The sequence below is a fragment of the Podarcis raffonei genome, chromosome 1 (assembly GCF_027172205.1).
Source record: "Podarcis raffonei isolate rPodRaf1 chromosome 1, rPodRaf1.pri, whole genome shotgun sequence".
Lineage (NCBI taxonomy): Eukaryota > Metazoa > Chordata > Lepidosauria > Squamata > Lacertidae > Podarcis > Podarcis raffonei.
In genome coordinates this window covers 108661459-108675050 of record NC_070602.1, presented here as the reverse complement: position 1 = coordinate 108675050, position 13592 = coordinate 108661459, and the positions used below count along the sequence as shown (strand labels likewise).

The 13592-nt window shown below is 44.1% G+C and overlaps 1 protein-coding gene across 1 annotated transcript in view; it reads left to right on the top strand.

Moving 5' to 3' along the window:
• Positions 1–608: 608 nt before the first annotated feature.
• The window catches only part of COBLL1 (cordon-bleu WH2 repeat protein like 1), an 80809-nt gene continuing 67825 nt past the window's right edge, over positions 609–13592 (top strand). The window contains exon 1 of the mRNA XM_053408503.1: positions 609–1226. Within this exon, the coding sequence (XP_053264478.1) occupies positions 1180–1226 (47 nt within the window). The 5' untranslated portion in view covers positions 609–1179. The remainder of the gene's footprint in view (positions 1227–13592) is intronic.

Genomic DNA, 13592 nt, shown 5'->3' with positions numbered 1-13592 from the left:
AAGTGGCTCAATTATCATTATATTTTGGGAATGATTCATTCATTATAGCTGCATTGTTTTATACTTTCTGTACGTCCCATGATCACATTGTAAAGTAGTTGTGCTCTGCGTTCTAAATCAAGCACTGCCAAGAGTTCTTTCTTTCCGTTTCTCAGGGTATTTCTTATCAATAACAAATTGGGCAGTGGCGCGAGCAATTCTTTATTCCCAAAGTGTGGCGCAGAGAAAAAAAAGTTTGAGAACCGCTGGTTCATCAGGCTGCACCAAGCAGAAGAGGCGGGAAAAGAGCAGGAGAGGTCGAAACGAGGAGCGCAGGGCGAGACGCTGCAGGATCAGTCCCTCCCACTCCCCCACCTGCAAGTGGCTCTCGGTCCGCTTGGCTTTCCCGCCCTAGCGGCCGGAATGGGGGACGGCAGCTTGGAGCAGCCCGTTAACGGGAACAGCTGCTGCTCCGGCTCCGGCAGTTCGCTGGGTGAAAAGAGGGGGGGGGGGGAATTCCAGCTCCGAGGCTGAGCCCGGGAAAACGTGCGGAGGGACGGCGGCGCGCGCGCGTGCGGCGAGGCCAGTGTGCGCCAAGGCGGGAAGCCGCAGCTAGGGCTCCCCCGAAGCGGACGGGGGAGGAGGAGGAGACGGCGGCCACCGCCAGCAGCAGCGCGGAGGAACAGGGAAGCTCTGTTTCCCTCTGGCGTTTGCGTCCGGGAAGGCTCCTCGCTGCCAGTTCCCCACTCCCTGGCGAAGTTTTCCAAGGTGTGGTTTCAAAGGGCAGCCTCCCATCCCTCTGGCGCTCCGTGCCGGGCTCCCGCTGAGCCCCAGGGGAAGCAGGAGGAGGAGGAGGAGGAGGGAAGGAAGGAAGGAGAGAGAGAGAGGGAGGGAGAGGGAAGTTCAGAGCGGACCGTCTGGGCGCGCGAGGGCAGCAGCCGCAGCCGGGGAAGGAGGCGAAGAATGCAGGGCTGCTGCCTCCCAGGGCGGCGGGACGGCGCGCTCCGTCGGCGTGGGGGCGACAGCCCTTGCCGCCGCCTCTGAGCGCGCTCTGCCCCTCCGCCGCCGCCACAGGTGAGACGGGCGGGCGGCTGCCTTTGCCTGCGCGCCTCGGCGGGGGCGCTTTCCTTCGCGCGCCGCCGGAAAAGACTTCCAAGCTCCTCCACCTGGAGCCTGCAGCCTCAGCCGCCTCGGAGAGGAATGGACGGCCAGACGTGCGCGGCACCGGCTCGCCTCCCTCCTTCCGGGTAAGCGGCACCCGCAGCCTTTGCTGTCTGCTTCAAGGCGCGCGGAAGCAACGCAAACCACCCCTCGGACCCCCCACCCCTTGCAAGCCTCTGCGGATTGATCGAGCAACTTGGCTAAGTTGCAACAAGTTTCCTTTCTGGCGCGCTCCGCCTCCTTTTCTTCTGCCCTGGCCAAGAGGTCGAGAGTTTCAATAGAGGTGGAGCGGGGTGGGTGGGGGCGTTTGTGTTTGGGGTGGTGCTGGTTTTGACTCAACAGAGACCTCAACACATGAAGAACGTGGTCTGTGGAGTTGCTGTAATCATAGAATCCATGAAATGTAGAGTTGGAAGGGACCCCCTATGGTCATCTAGTCCAGCCCCCTGCAATGCAAGAATCTCAGCCGAAGAATCCCCGACAGGTGGTCATCCGATCTCCAAGGAAGGAGAGACCGCCATGTCCCAAGTGAAACCCGTTCGGCTGTCGAACAGCTCTTAGTCGAACAGGGCATTTCCTCTTTGGATTTAGTTTCTGATTCTTCCTGACAGTTTTGGGTGTTCTGTTTGGGGATTGCAGTTAAGACTCGCTGGAGTACTTCTGAGCAAGCATGCTTGCTTGACTTGCACTGTAAGAAGCACGTATTTCATACTCACGTTATCTATCTATCCATCTATCTGTCTGTCTGTGTGTGTGTATCTCTTAAGCAGTGTATAGTATACACACTTGCTTGGGACTGGGAGCAGGCTGTGGGGCATTTACTTTGGAATAAGCAGATCAGGACTCAATGAAAAGGCATAAAACCCGAATACCCATTTAATGTTCCATGGTGCACATTTCCACATCAGTGTGCACAGGATTGCAGCCTGGTTTTGTGAGGTTGTTTTTTGTATGTGGGTTGCTTTTTTGTGTGTGAAAGGCGTTCTATGATATAATGGAGAGCCAATCTGGTGTAAAATGCTGAGATTTTTCCTGTTATATTTATTAAAAGTTTGTGTGTGGGAGAAACCCATCCTTAGAAGTAAAATACAATGTGGAAACACTTGGAGAGGGAAAAGGGAGGGGATGTGGACAGAGTGTTCTGGTGAAAAAATAATACACCTTACAAGGCAACCTGTTCAGATTCAGTAAATACACCCATGGAGGTCAGGTCAACTTAGCTTCATAAAAGGCAACTGTTGGGCTCGAGCGTTTGAAAGGCAATACCTGGGAATGCTTAGGAATCTGCACAGAGTTTGAAAATCTCCTTGGCTACGTAGCAAACCATCTTTAGCATGTATGTGACTGTGATGTAGAGTTGAAGGGAAATCTCTCTGAACAGGGAAAGTATACGTGGGGTGTTAGTGGAGGGAACAGCTGTGCTTCTAATAAAGAAAACCTTAAAATAAAAAATGCATAATCTAGTAGTGCAAGGAAGGCACCGCAAGAATAACCTCATAAGTGTGCTTTGTCTTCTCCCTGTCTTTTGGTTACTGAAAAGAAAAAGCCACTAAACTGAAAAGTTGAAACTTGCCTCCAGTCCATTGGAATGGTTAGGTTCAATCATGCTTCCAAGGGGAATTAAGGGTGAATGTTGTTCCTGTGTCTCCAGTTCTTTTCACTTCCTCCTCAGGGGCTGCATCTGAAGAGTTAACAAGTGTGCTGACTGTACTTAGCGTTTGTGTACACAAAATAAAAGAACAGGTAGTTCAGCACATGGCAGCTAGACAATCTGAAAATATTGTTGGAGAAACTTAGGTCCTGGCCTTGTCCAAAGAAACCAGGAGCAATGTAGCCAGGCTAAGTAACACTCTAGTCTCTTCCCCAAGGCATTTCATTGTTCGTTTTGTGCAGGTATAAATGAGGGTGTGTGAAACAGAGTACGCCGCTCTGAAAATAATCTAATCTGTCTTTTGTGTCAGGTTTGTGTGCAAGTATAGTAGAAGCACAAAAGTGCAGATTTCATTTTCCCCTGTAGATTATGATAGGAATTTACTTTAGCAACAGGCCAGAACCTGTTCTTTCATATCATTGTACGTTAATATGTCTTGGTTATAGGCAGGAAATCTGTTGGGACACCAAGCCTATTTTAAAAGCTTAATTATGTGGAAGAAATATTTCTTAGTAGTCTGGATTAGCTGACAGTATTGCAGAGAGTCCTCGCCGTGTCTGCGAGCCAGAAAGAGAAGTTGGAAAGAGAAGAGTGGGTCTGCTTCTTGTCTCTTGTCCATGCTGAAGCACAGCAAGTAGGGAAACTGTAACGGAAGAAGAACAAATCAGAACTCAAGTGCTGCTTGCTTTAATAATGCGAACAAAGGCTGTTAAATAAAAATAAGACAATAATGCAAAACGCATGTGCTGTGGTTTTGGGATCAGGGCCAAAGGATGTAATGAACACTCCGAAGGGACATGAAGTGGCTCAACAAAGTGAAAAGGCATCTGCACCGAACGGCTCCTGGTTGGTAGACCACCTGCGAACCATATGTAAGGCCGCTCTGAGCTCCATGGAGGGAAGACTAGGATATAAATAGTACAGATAAGTGGCTGATGGGGTGTTTTTTTGTTTCAAGGCACCTGGTGCCTCCTAGCAAACTTCATTTAGGTTGAAGTCCCTCTGCTTTGTGTGTACCCCTTACTTTGATTCAGAATGGTGGGATATCCTTTGGCTTTTCATAGGACTCTTAAATTTACAGTGGCACCTCGGGTTATAGACGCTTCAGGTTACAGACTCCGCTGACCCAGAAATAGCACCTCGGGTTAAGAACTTTGCTTCAGGATGAGAACAGAAATCGTGCTCCGGCGGTGCGGCGGCAGCAGGAGGCCCCATTAGCTAAAGTGGTACCTCAGGTTAAGAACAGTTTCAGGTTAAGAACGGACCTCCAGAACGAATTAAGTTCTTAACCCGAGGTACCACTGTATACCTCTGGGGTTATGGCCTAGACTGCCTACAGTCTAAATTGTTTTGAAATATTTTTAATATGTTTGTATTTTTTATTGTTTTATTTTTTATGTTTGCTGCCTTGGGAGGAAGGCCAGGATAGAAATTTAATAGAATAAATACACAGAAAAGTCAGCTATAAGCCAAGTGACCTTTATTATGCCCCAGTTCATATATTTCACTTAAAACATATGTGCATTTCTACTCCACTTACTCATAAAATGTCTTAGACATGTCATTTTTGGGGGAAGTGCAAACAGATTGTTATTCCGTTTAGGATATGACAGTGTAGCACTCTTCCAGGTTTTGTTTTGCATGCTGAAGATCTCAAATTCATTTACCAGCTTCTCTGGGTAGGCCTTCGTGAGATGCCTGTCTAAAACTTGGGGAGAGCTGTTGCCAGCCAGAGTGCAATCCTAGTATACAGGTTTCCTCAGAAGCAAGTCCCACTTTGCTCAGTTAAGCTTCCTTCTAGGTAAGTGTGAATAGGATTATATTGTCAAAGCCCTTTCAGGAACAATACCAAAGAAAATCCCAAAGAAAACATCATTGTCTCTCTTCCCTGTACGTGGGAGAGTTGTAGAGACTTTGCAGAGAAGTTTGCTTATAAAGGCCACGTGCACAGAAGCAAAACCAAGGTAGCTTTGCTTTAGGGAAGGGCTGTCACACAATGTAGAACATACGCTCTGCATGAAGAAGGTCCCAGGTTGGGGCTGAGAAGGATTGCTGGCTGAAACCCTGGAAAACTGTCAGGTTAATGAGCTAGATGGACCCATGTATAAGGTGGACTTGGTATAAGGTAGTCTTTTTTATATGTTCAGACATAGTATACAAACAGCTATTGAACTTGTAGGAAATGGTGCACAAGAATACTAGCATCTCTGGACTGTGCAACTCTCTCTTGTCCCTTGCCAGTGGATGTCTGCTGTGGAGACTACCGTAGGTAGGAAATGATGTGAGCTGAAGCACCCTCGAGTTAGGAATGTCCTTTAGGTGAAGTACATTCAGTCCCCTAAATTAGTGTTTTCTGAGATGTGCTGTTAGGGAGGTAGGCTTTCAACAAGATGAGAAAACCATTGTTGAGGTCACCCACAGCCTTTTGGTGACGATATGTGTTCCGTCTCCCCCCCTTCCATACTCTAAAATGTGGTGTTGAAAAGGAAATATTTGCTAACTTTCATATCCATGTGGTCCTCAACTCAGTGTTGTGTTTTCATTTGTTTGGGGCTGCCATAGTGACCATAGGAAATATTGTAGAGGGGGGGGGGGACACCCATCCGTATACAAGATCAAGTGACTCAGCTAAGTTCCCTTGCTAAGTCATAAATGAGTAACATGTTGTGTATTTCTGGTGTGAGGTTCAGCCGTGGTTTGTAGTAGCTTGGTATCCACTAATCTTTATTTCCCATAATTATTATTTTTTAACTGTTGGAATTTAACTGGTAAACACGATCCACTGAAACATTTTATTGCAGCACAGCAGTTCCCACGCCTCCGTATCTGAACGAGGTTACTGGAAAGATTGTGTAATCCCCCAAAGGGGACAGTGTTTGTAATAGTAATTTCCTATGAATGAATGAATGAACAACACAATGAAGGCAGTCTCTTCCATGAACTGATGTTCATATGTTCTTAGAATGGATGTGGCAGTTAAACCCCACGCTAGCTGAAAGCAATTGATTTTTGAATGAAATATGCATGTGCATTCCTTTATTGTAACATCAAAATGCAGATGCTCCGGCTGTAAACATCATCTGGAGGCTGGGATGAGAAACAGTAGGGATCATATGACTGCTGACAGGAGCAGCAACTGAAATGTATGATGCGATGCCATTGCATTGCTCATTTCTCCATTCCACTTTATTAGCTTCTGTTTCTGGGGATGGGGAAAATTCATGGTGTGATGAAGTCCTATCACACGGTTTAGTTTCTTGGATATTACTGGGGAGAGAAGGGGAGGAAAGAGATACGGGGAAGCTGCTTTAGAGGCAGCCACATGACTTCTGTAGCATTTGATTTTTTTACTATTAAGTTGCAGAAGTACACTCCCCACATAGCCCAAGTAACCTACCACAAGCCTTTTTTAACTGAAGCAGCAACTCTTGGAGAGAACATAGGGAACAAATATGTGTTGCACTTAAATCATCCTAGTTTCTCTAAGTAGCGAAAAATAATACCGTTTTAAGGGCAGTGTGCTAAGGTCAGTGTTCTAATCACCTTTTCCTCCTTTAGCTCATCCTTGACTCCCTTGCCATCTGAAGGTACAGTTACCTCCCTAGTTTGTTTGCTGCTTCTAGCGTTTGAAGATTTATTATTATGATTGTTGTTGTTGGTCTTAATGTTTTTAGTAGTGACATGCTCCTCAGATTCTTTCATTTTTTTGTATCTGTTATTATCTGTGTGCTTTTGTTCCCCTGAAGTTTGTGTTCTTTGCAAAAAGCCGTATCCTTATGATGAAAACAATATTGTATAGATAATTACAAATTGATTCAAAGCTGAATAAAATGCACAGAAAAGCACACTTAGGTAAATATGTGATCTGTTTTGCAAGAGAAGTCGGGATAGGATCAGTATAATTGCTTGGGAAGATTGGCATTTCTCAAGAGAAGTGGGAGGTGGGACAGAGGATCGCATGGTTCTTGCTTATGGATTTTACCATATTGGAATTCCATTCTGCTTTCATTAAGGTTCAGGTTTTGTTCTTTTGTTCATGTTACCCACCCTGAGCCTTTCAGATGGGGCAGGCTATAAATGATAATCAAGCAGGAACGCTATCGGCTTAACCCTGGCTACAAAAACCCAGTCCAAAGGAAAATGTGTTAAAATGGCTTGAGCTTTGGCCTGCCCCCATGAGGACGGGAGGTGAACAGCTGTGAGGCAGACACTAGTCATCTTTCTTTAGGGAAACCCTGCTCTGAAAAACATATACAAACAGAAGATATTGGGGTGTATGATGTTGGCTGCCCTTGTAGCATAGTGGTGAGGCAGGGTTTCCCAAACTTGTTGGGAGGACTACAATTCCCATCATCCCTAGCTAGCAGGGCCAGTGGTCAGGGATGATGGCAATTCTAGTCCAGAAACAGCTGGAGACCGAAGTTTGGGGAAACCCTGGGTTAGAGTGTCAGACTTGGACCCAGACCCCCAGGTTCAAAAATTCTGTAAGTCATGAACTCCATTGGAAGCCCTTTGGTGATTCACTCTCTCTCTCTCAGCCTACCATACAGGGTTGCAGTGTGGGTAAAAAAGGAGGGCAAGAACCTTTTATACTACTTTGGAATTTATTGAAGAAGGGACAAGATAAAAATGTAGTAGTGATAACCATAAAAAAGACTAGAGAAGTTTGTGTAACAAATATTGAGAATGGAGAGGAAGAATGATCTAGTGAAATTCTGTAAACCGGTCCTTTCTGCTGCAGCTAAATAATATACATAATATATATATATATAGACATACATAAAATATAATAAATACTTTTGCCTTTAAGCCATTTGTTGCTCATCCCCGAAAAGAATGCACTAGCTTTTTCTGTGCTTCAGACCCCCTAAATTTCATTATTTATTTACCTGAAGAGAGGCTAGCGAACATCACAGTGGAATTTTTTTTAAAAAACCACCAGTCCGACCTGAAAGAATACGATTATACATTTTAAGTTGGCTGCTCAGAATCAGGTTTAAGCACTTCCCTTTCTCCTGCAAAATTGTTATGCACTGCAGCCAGTTGAAATTTAGAAGATGGCTGTAAACTGCAGTGTGTGAACGTTTCCTTTGAAAATATCTGTAGACATAATTCCAAGCAGGCAGTTTCAAAACCCAGTGTTTAATTTTCTTTTATTGCTTTATCATGGAAGGTGCTAAGATGACCTCGTGGTAAGGAGGGTGGAAAGTGATTTTGGTAGTTGTAGTACCTCTTCTCTGTTCTGAAACTAAGCTGGCGCCAAGTAGGCCTATGACGCAGGCCTGTAGTGTTTTTAATCCTGCTGTGTCCAGGAATTGGTGTGGTTCCTAGTATAGCTTGCCAGAAATACTCATTGCGTGTTTGAAATATCTTCAGTGCTGATGTTGTAGCCTTTCACCACTGGAGAGTGTTGCTGTGGGAAGCAGATCAAGGGAGCTTTTGGGGGTTGGGGAATGTAGCTACCAGGGTGGAAAAAAAAGATGTGTGGGAAGATAATGTGCACATGTGGAGCAGAAACAAGGGTGTGCAAGTAGAATTTAGCTCAAGATGAATGCTGTCCTGTCAGAAGTCTATAAACAAATGATAGGGCTTATGGATGACTATGTGTTGAAGGTATATTTTAAGAGAGAAAAGAGGTCCAAAACTTGAGAATATTACTGAATATGTTATTGTGTATATGTGTGTTCTGCAGGAAAATATAAATGCATTTGGGTGCTTTCTGTAATAGTATGGTGCTTTTATTCTTAAGTTTGAAAACAGCTCTTACTGCTAAGCATTTTTATACTTGGAAAAACTATTTTGACAATTCGGTGTTGTGATTTTGTTTTAGGTGTGAAAACAGTTAGGAAATGGAATCGGTAAAGAGCAAGAACACCATACTATTACAGAAGGCATATTAAATGCATAAATATACAATAAAGCAGTTAGCAATATGTAAATCTGGTGTGCTAGTATTGCACCCATAGGCAAAACAATGCCCCTGAACAGCACTGTGCTCTTAGATACCTTCTGTCTCAATATTTTGACCTTTACCCAGCCTACCATTGCATCCAGTCGCTGGCTTAAAACAGTCACAGACTTTTGGTTTGATACAGCAAGGTTCTTCTTATTCTAAGTTTGAAACCATAATGGACCCTGCTAGCAGCTTTACTGCTAGGAGGCAGTCCATCTCAAAACAATCTTTCCAGTGAAAACTAAGGAGTTGGTTTTCTTTGTGCAGCCTGTTGAGGCCTAAACAACATTTTGGATAAAGTCGTCAACCATTTTGCGTGGGGGTTCTGTTCCCGGCCACCACATGCGTTGGTGCAGCATGTATAAACGTGGCCCCCCTGCCTCGTTCTGCTCTGCCCCTGTCCTACCTTCTTCCAGATCCAAAAGGACCTGTTCATTGACAATCACACATCAGTTGGATGCGTCTAAAATGGTCACCGCCTGTACATGTAGCATGAATCTGCATCTTGAAGGCCTGTGTTTTGCATGACAAAAAAAGATGCCAGCTTTGAAAAGAAAAAGGAACAACTGCTACACTAATGCATGAGTAAGCATGCCTGGTAGGCAATGCGGGTTAAAGTATTTAGCGCGTAAGTAGTTTTATGTCATATAGATAACAGTGGCTATATGCCAGTTGTTTATATATAAACACTGTTATATTGTGTTTTTTCTTTAAGAATGATCTGAAGGTTCTGCGGCGATTAAGGGAACAATCTTCATCTATCTGGGAGGTGTTGCCCTAGGGAGCCTGAATGTTTGTCAGCTGCTGAATATGATGAAAAATTGTTTTCTTTTGTTGATTTGGCTGAGTGCAGCAGGACTCTCATGAACTCTTTTAACAAAAATTATACTGAGAACTATGTGTGAGAGAACGCTTCTTCAGCAAATTCTTAAGACTTGTGAAAGATTGCTGAGTAATATCTGCATTATTCTTTCTTATTCATAAACACAATTAAAATGCAGTGGACAAGAGTTTGCGAATAACACTGGGGCATGTTTGGCATTTGTGGAAAGATTTGTGGCGTTGTGAGGGAGGTTGAAACCTGGCAGAAGGCGAGGCCTTTGACAGGGACTTTTGCATCCCACAGTAGTTTAAATCCAACTCTGGTCCTTGTAACCTCACTTCTTGCAGTGAGGGAACCGCCAGGAGGTCCTCAGAGCTGGATCTGTTTCCAGAATGAACGATGGAGGTGTACAGGGCTGAAGCTGTTTAGGGCTTCAGCACTTTGAATTGCGCTTGGAAATGTACTGGGAGCCAATGTAGAATTTTTAGGACTGGTGTTCTATATGGTCCCGGTGGCCTCTCCCAGTCACCAGTCTGGCAGCTGCATTCTGGATTAGTTGTGGTAGTAATAATAATAATAATAATAATAATAATAATAATAATAATAATATATTTATTTATACCCTGCCCATCTGGCTGGGTTTCCCCAGCCAATCTGGGCGGCTTCCAACCGAATATTAAAAACAACACAGTGTCAGACATTAAACATTTCCCTAAACAGGGTTGTCTTTTAAAAGTAAAATAGTTGCTTATTGCCTTGATGGGAGGGTGTTCCACAAGGCAGGTGCCACTACCGAGAAGTTCCTCTGCCTGGTTTCCTGTAACCTCACTTCTCTCAGTAAGGGAACTGCCAGAAGGCCCTCGGTGCTGGACTTCAGTGTCCGGGCTGGATGATGGGGGTGGAGACGCTCATTCAGGTATACAGGACCGAGGCCGTCGTAGTTTCCAAGACACCTTCAAAGGGCAGTCCCATGTAGAGCGCATCGCAGTAGTCCAAGCAGGAGATAACGAGAGCATGTACCATTATGGCGAGACAGTGTGCAGGTATACCAGATGCAGAAGAGCCTGCTGGATCAGGCCTGTGGTCAACCCAGTCCCAACATTTGTGTTCTCACAGTGGCCAAAGAAGATGCCTTTTGGGAAGCCCAAAAGCAAGACCTGAGCACAACAGAATTCTCCCCTCCTGTAGTTTCTAGCAGCTGGTATTCAGAGGCATAGTACCTTTGACAGTGGAGGTAGTACAGTGGTACCTCGGGTTACATACACTTCAGGTTACAGACGCTTCAGGTTGCTAACCCAGAAATATTACCTCAGGTTAAGAACTTTGCTTCCGGATGAGAACAGAAATCGTGCGGCGGCAGCGTGGCGACAGCAGCGGGAGGCCCCATTAGCTAAAGTGGTGCTTCAGGTTAAGAACAATTTCAGGTTAAGAACAGACCTCCAGAACGAATTAAGTTCTTAACCCGAGGTACCACTGTATAGAGAAATCAGAAACAGTCTCTATAGTATCTCATTATGTAGAATATAAATCACAATAAGGCAGTGAGTAAATATCAAAGTAATGGATAAAAACAATACATGAAACAATCCAACCACAGAAAAGTGTAAAACAAATCACCAAATGTCAATTCATAATTGCTCAATAACAAGGGCAGTTCAAAACAACTCAGAAGCCTAAAATAAAATAGTCCCTTCCAACAGGCTGTACAAGAAACACCCAATTAATTCATATTGCAATAAAACCCAAGAACCATTAGTATTATTCATAAGCTTAAAAACTGCACGATTAACAGCCTGTAAGACAAGACCTGCCATTTGCCTGGGAGGTGGTGGTGAATCTTTGGAAGCCCAAGATGTGCTGGATGTTAAGTAATCTACTTTGTTAGTATGGGAAACGTGGCTCAGTCTTATTTAAAAGGCGTCTTTGAACAGCCCACAGAGCAGTGTGAACAATGCTTGTTCTGTGTTAGACTAACAGAAGCCGGGCTCTGACATTCCTTAAAATACCAGTGGCCGAAAGAATTTCTGATGTGGCCTGATGACTTACCCAAATTCTGCCTCGATTAAATTAGAAACCTAAACAGTGTTGCTTTAAGATGCAGTGCCGTTTTGTTTGTGTGCTTCTGAGGAAGACTTTGTGACTTTTCCTTTTCTGTTAATAGTGGTGCATCTTAAGAACACTTGGAATTGTAACAAGAGAGCAGTGAAGGGTCTGGAACTCTTAGCCATTTCGGTCCTGAGTTTTGTCTTCTAAGTACAAAGAGATTTTGATTTCTGATTCATTCTCTCTCTCTCTCTCTCTCTCTCTCTCTCTCTCTCTCTCTCTCTCATGAAACATTAACTCATCCTCCGAACCTGGTTCGATCCAGGTGTTTTGAACTACAGTTCCCATCACCCCCAGACCATTAGCCATGTTTGGCTGGAGCTGATTATAGTCCAAAGCACTTGGGAAAGTTTAAAAAGACTAGAAGAAGGCAGCTGAAGCTGAGTTAATGCATGCATGCCCATTGCTTGGTAACCTAAATGACCAAAGAAACCAGTGCAGATCACCCTAACTGTCAGAGTTTCACATCATCTCAAGTACATTCCCCTACTCCCAACAGAGAGAGTTCACATGTTCAGCATGCACATGAGTCCCTGAGTGGTGTAGGATAAACCATGTACATGCACATCTGAATTAGCACATAGACCAAAAACAAACCAGAAGATGAACGTAGAAGCGGATCACAAGAGTTTCCATGGTTTCAGTCTAAATGGCTGTATTGCTTAGTTTCAAATATTCCCTGCAAATAGTCTTGTGTGTGTATGTGTCATCTGTCCCTTTCTGACTTGATTGTTTTTAAAATCAGAATACTTTCCCTAACTTTCCAACATAAAAATTGCATCCTTTTGGAAAATAATCATACGCTCCTCACAAAACGTATTAGAAATATACTTCCTGTTTGTGTGCCCATTGAGTAAGTAAGCAAAAGATTAAGCAAGCTTTGGGAATCGTTCGCCATAATAGGTTCAGGTTCAGCCACTAATCTTACCAGAAATGTGGTGGGAAGCTTGCAACAGGCTCTTCCTGTTGTACAGATAACAATGAATATTGTTTTCTTTGTTGTCATTGCACTGACTTTCACATGCTTCCAATTTAAATTGTTTGCAGCTGTTTTTCAATCAGAGTTAAATCAGACAATTAAAGAAGGGAGAGGAATACCTGAGTACCTCCCTATTGTTTAGCACAGCGTTGCAAGTTTACCAACTTTTGCAAAAGCCACTTAATATGTTTAATGTTTAGGTAGACAGGCAAAACAGATCTGATATTGCAGAATGATGCAGATTGTGTCTTTGCTTAGCTATGTTGTGTAATAATAGGAGGTGTGTGGGTGCTTTTTATTTTTTAAGTATTAGGTGGGTCAACATTTGTGGCCTAGGGAACATATAAAAGTTAAGTGTGCAGTATCTCGGCCAATTCAGGAAAGTGATTTTAAAATCTCCCTTGTGTTGTTCCCTTGTTCCATTGCTCCCTTGGTTTGCTGCATGTCAGGTGCAGCAAACTGCAGACTTACGTGCTTTCCTTGCTCCAACCCCTGTGTGGCTGAGAGAAGATCGAGAATCTTCTGCTTCCACTTCAGATTGGCTGAAGTTTAGTGTGTTGTCAGAAATGCAAACTGTAGTTAATCTTAACTGGATGGTTGTTTTTTTAACCTAGCCAACTTCATACACTACAGTTTGAAATTGGCTTGTTTTGACAAACCACAGTTGTGATTAACCTCAGTTTGTCTGGGTGTGGTTATGAAGAACAAACCATGGCTACTCTAAAATGGAAGCCAAAGCTTCTCAACCACCTCCTCTTGGAGAAGAACGAGCCAGGTAGGGTGCATGAGCCTCATTCTTGCTGTGACTTGTCCTCATAACACTAAACTATGGTTCAGATTTCAGCTTTATGTGTGAATGAGACCACTGAGTTACACCATTGACTGTTTAACTGAGTACAGAGGTACCTTGGGTTAAGAACTTCATTCGTTCTGGAGGTCCGTT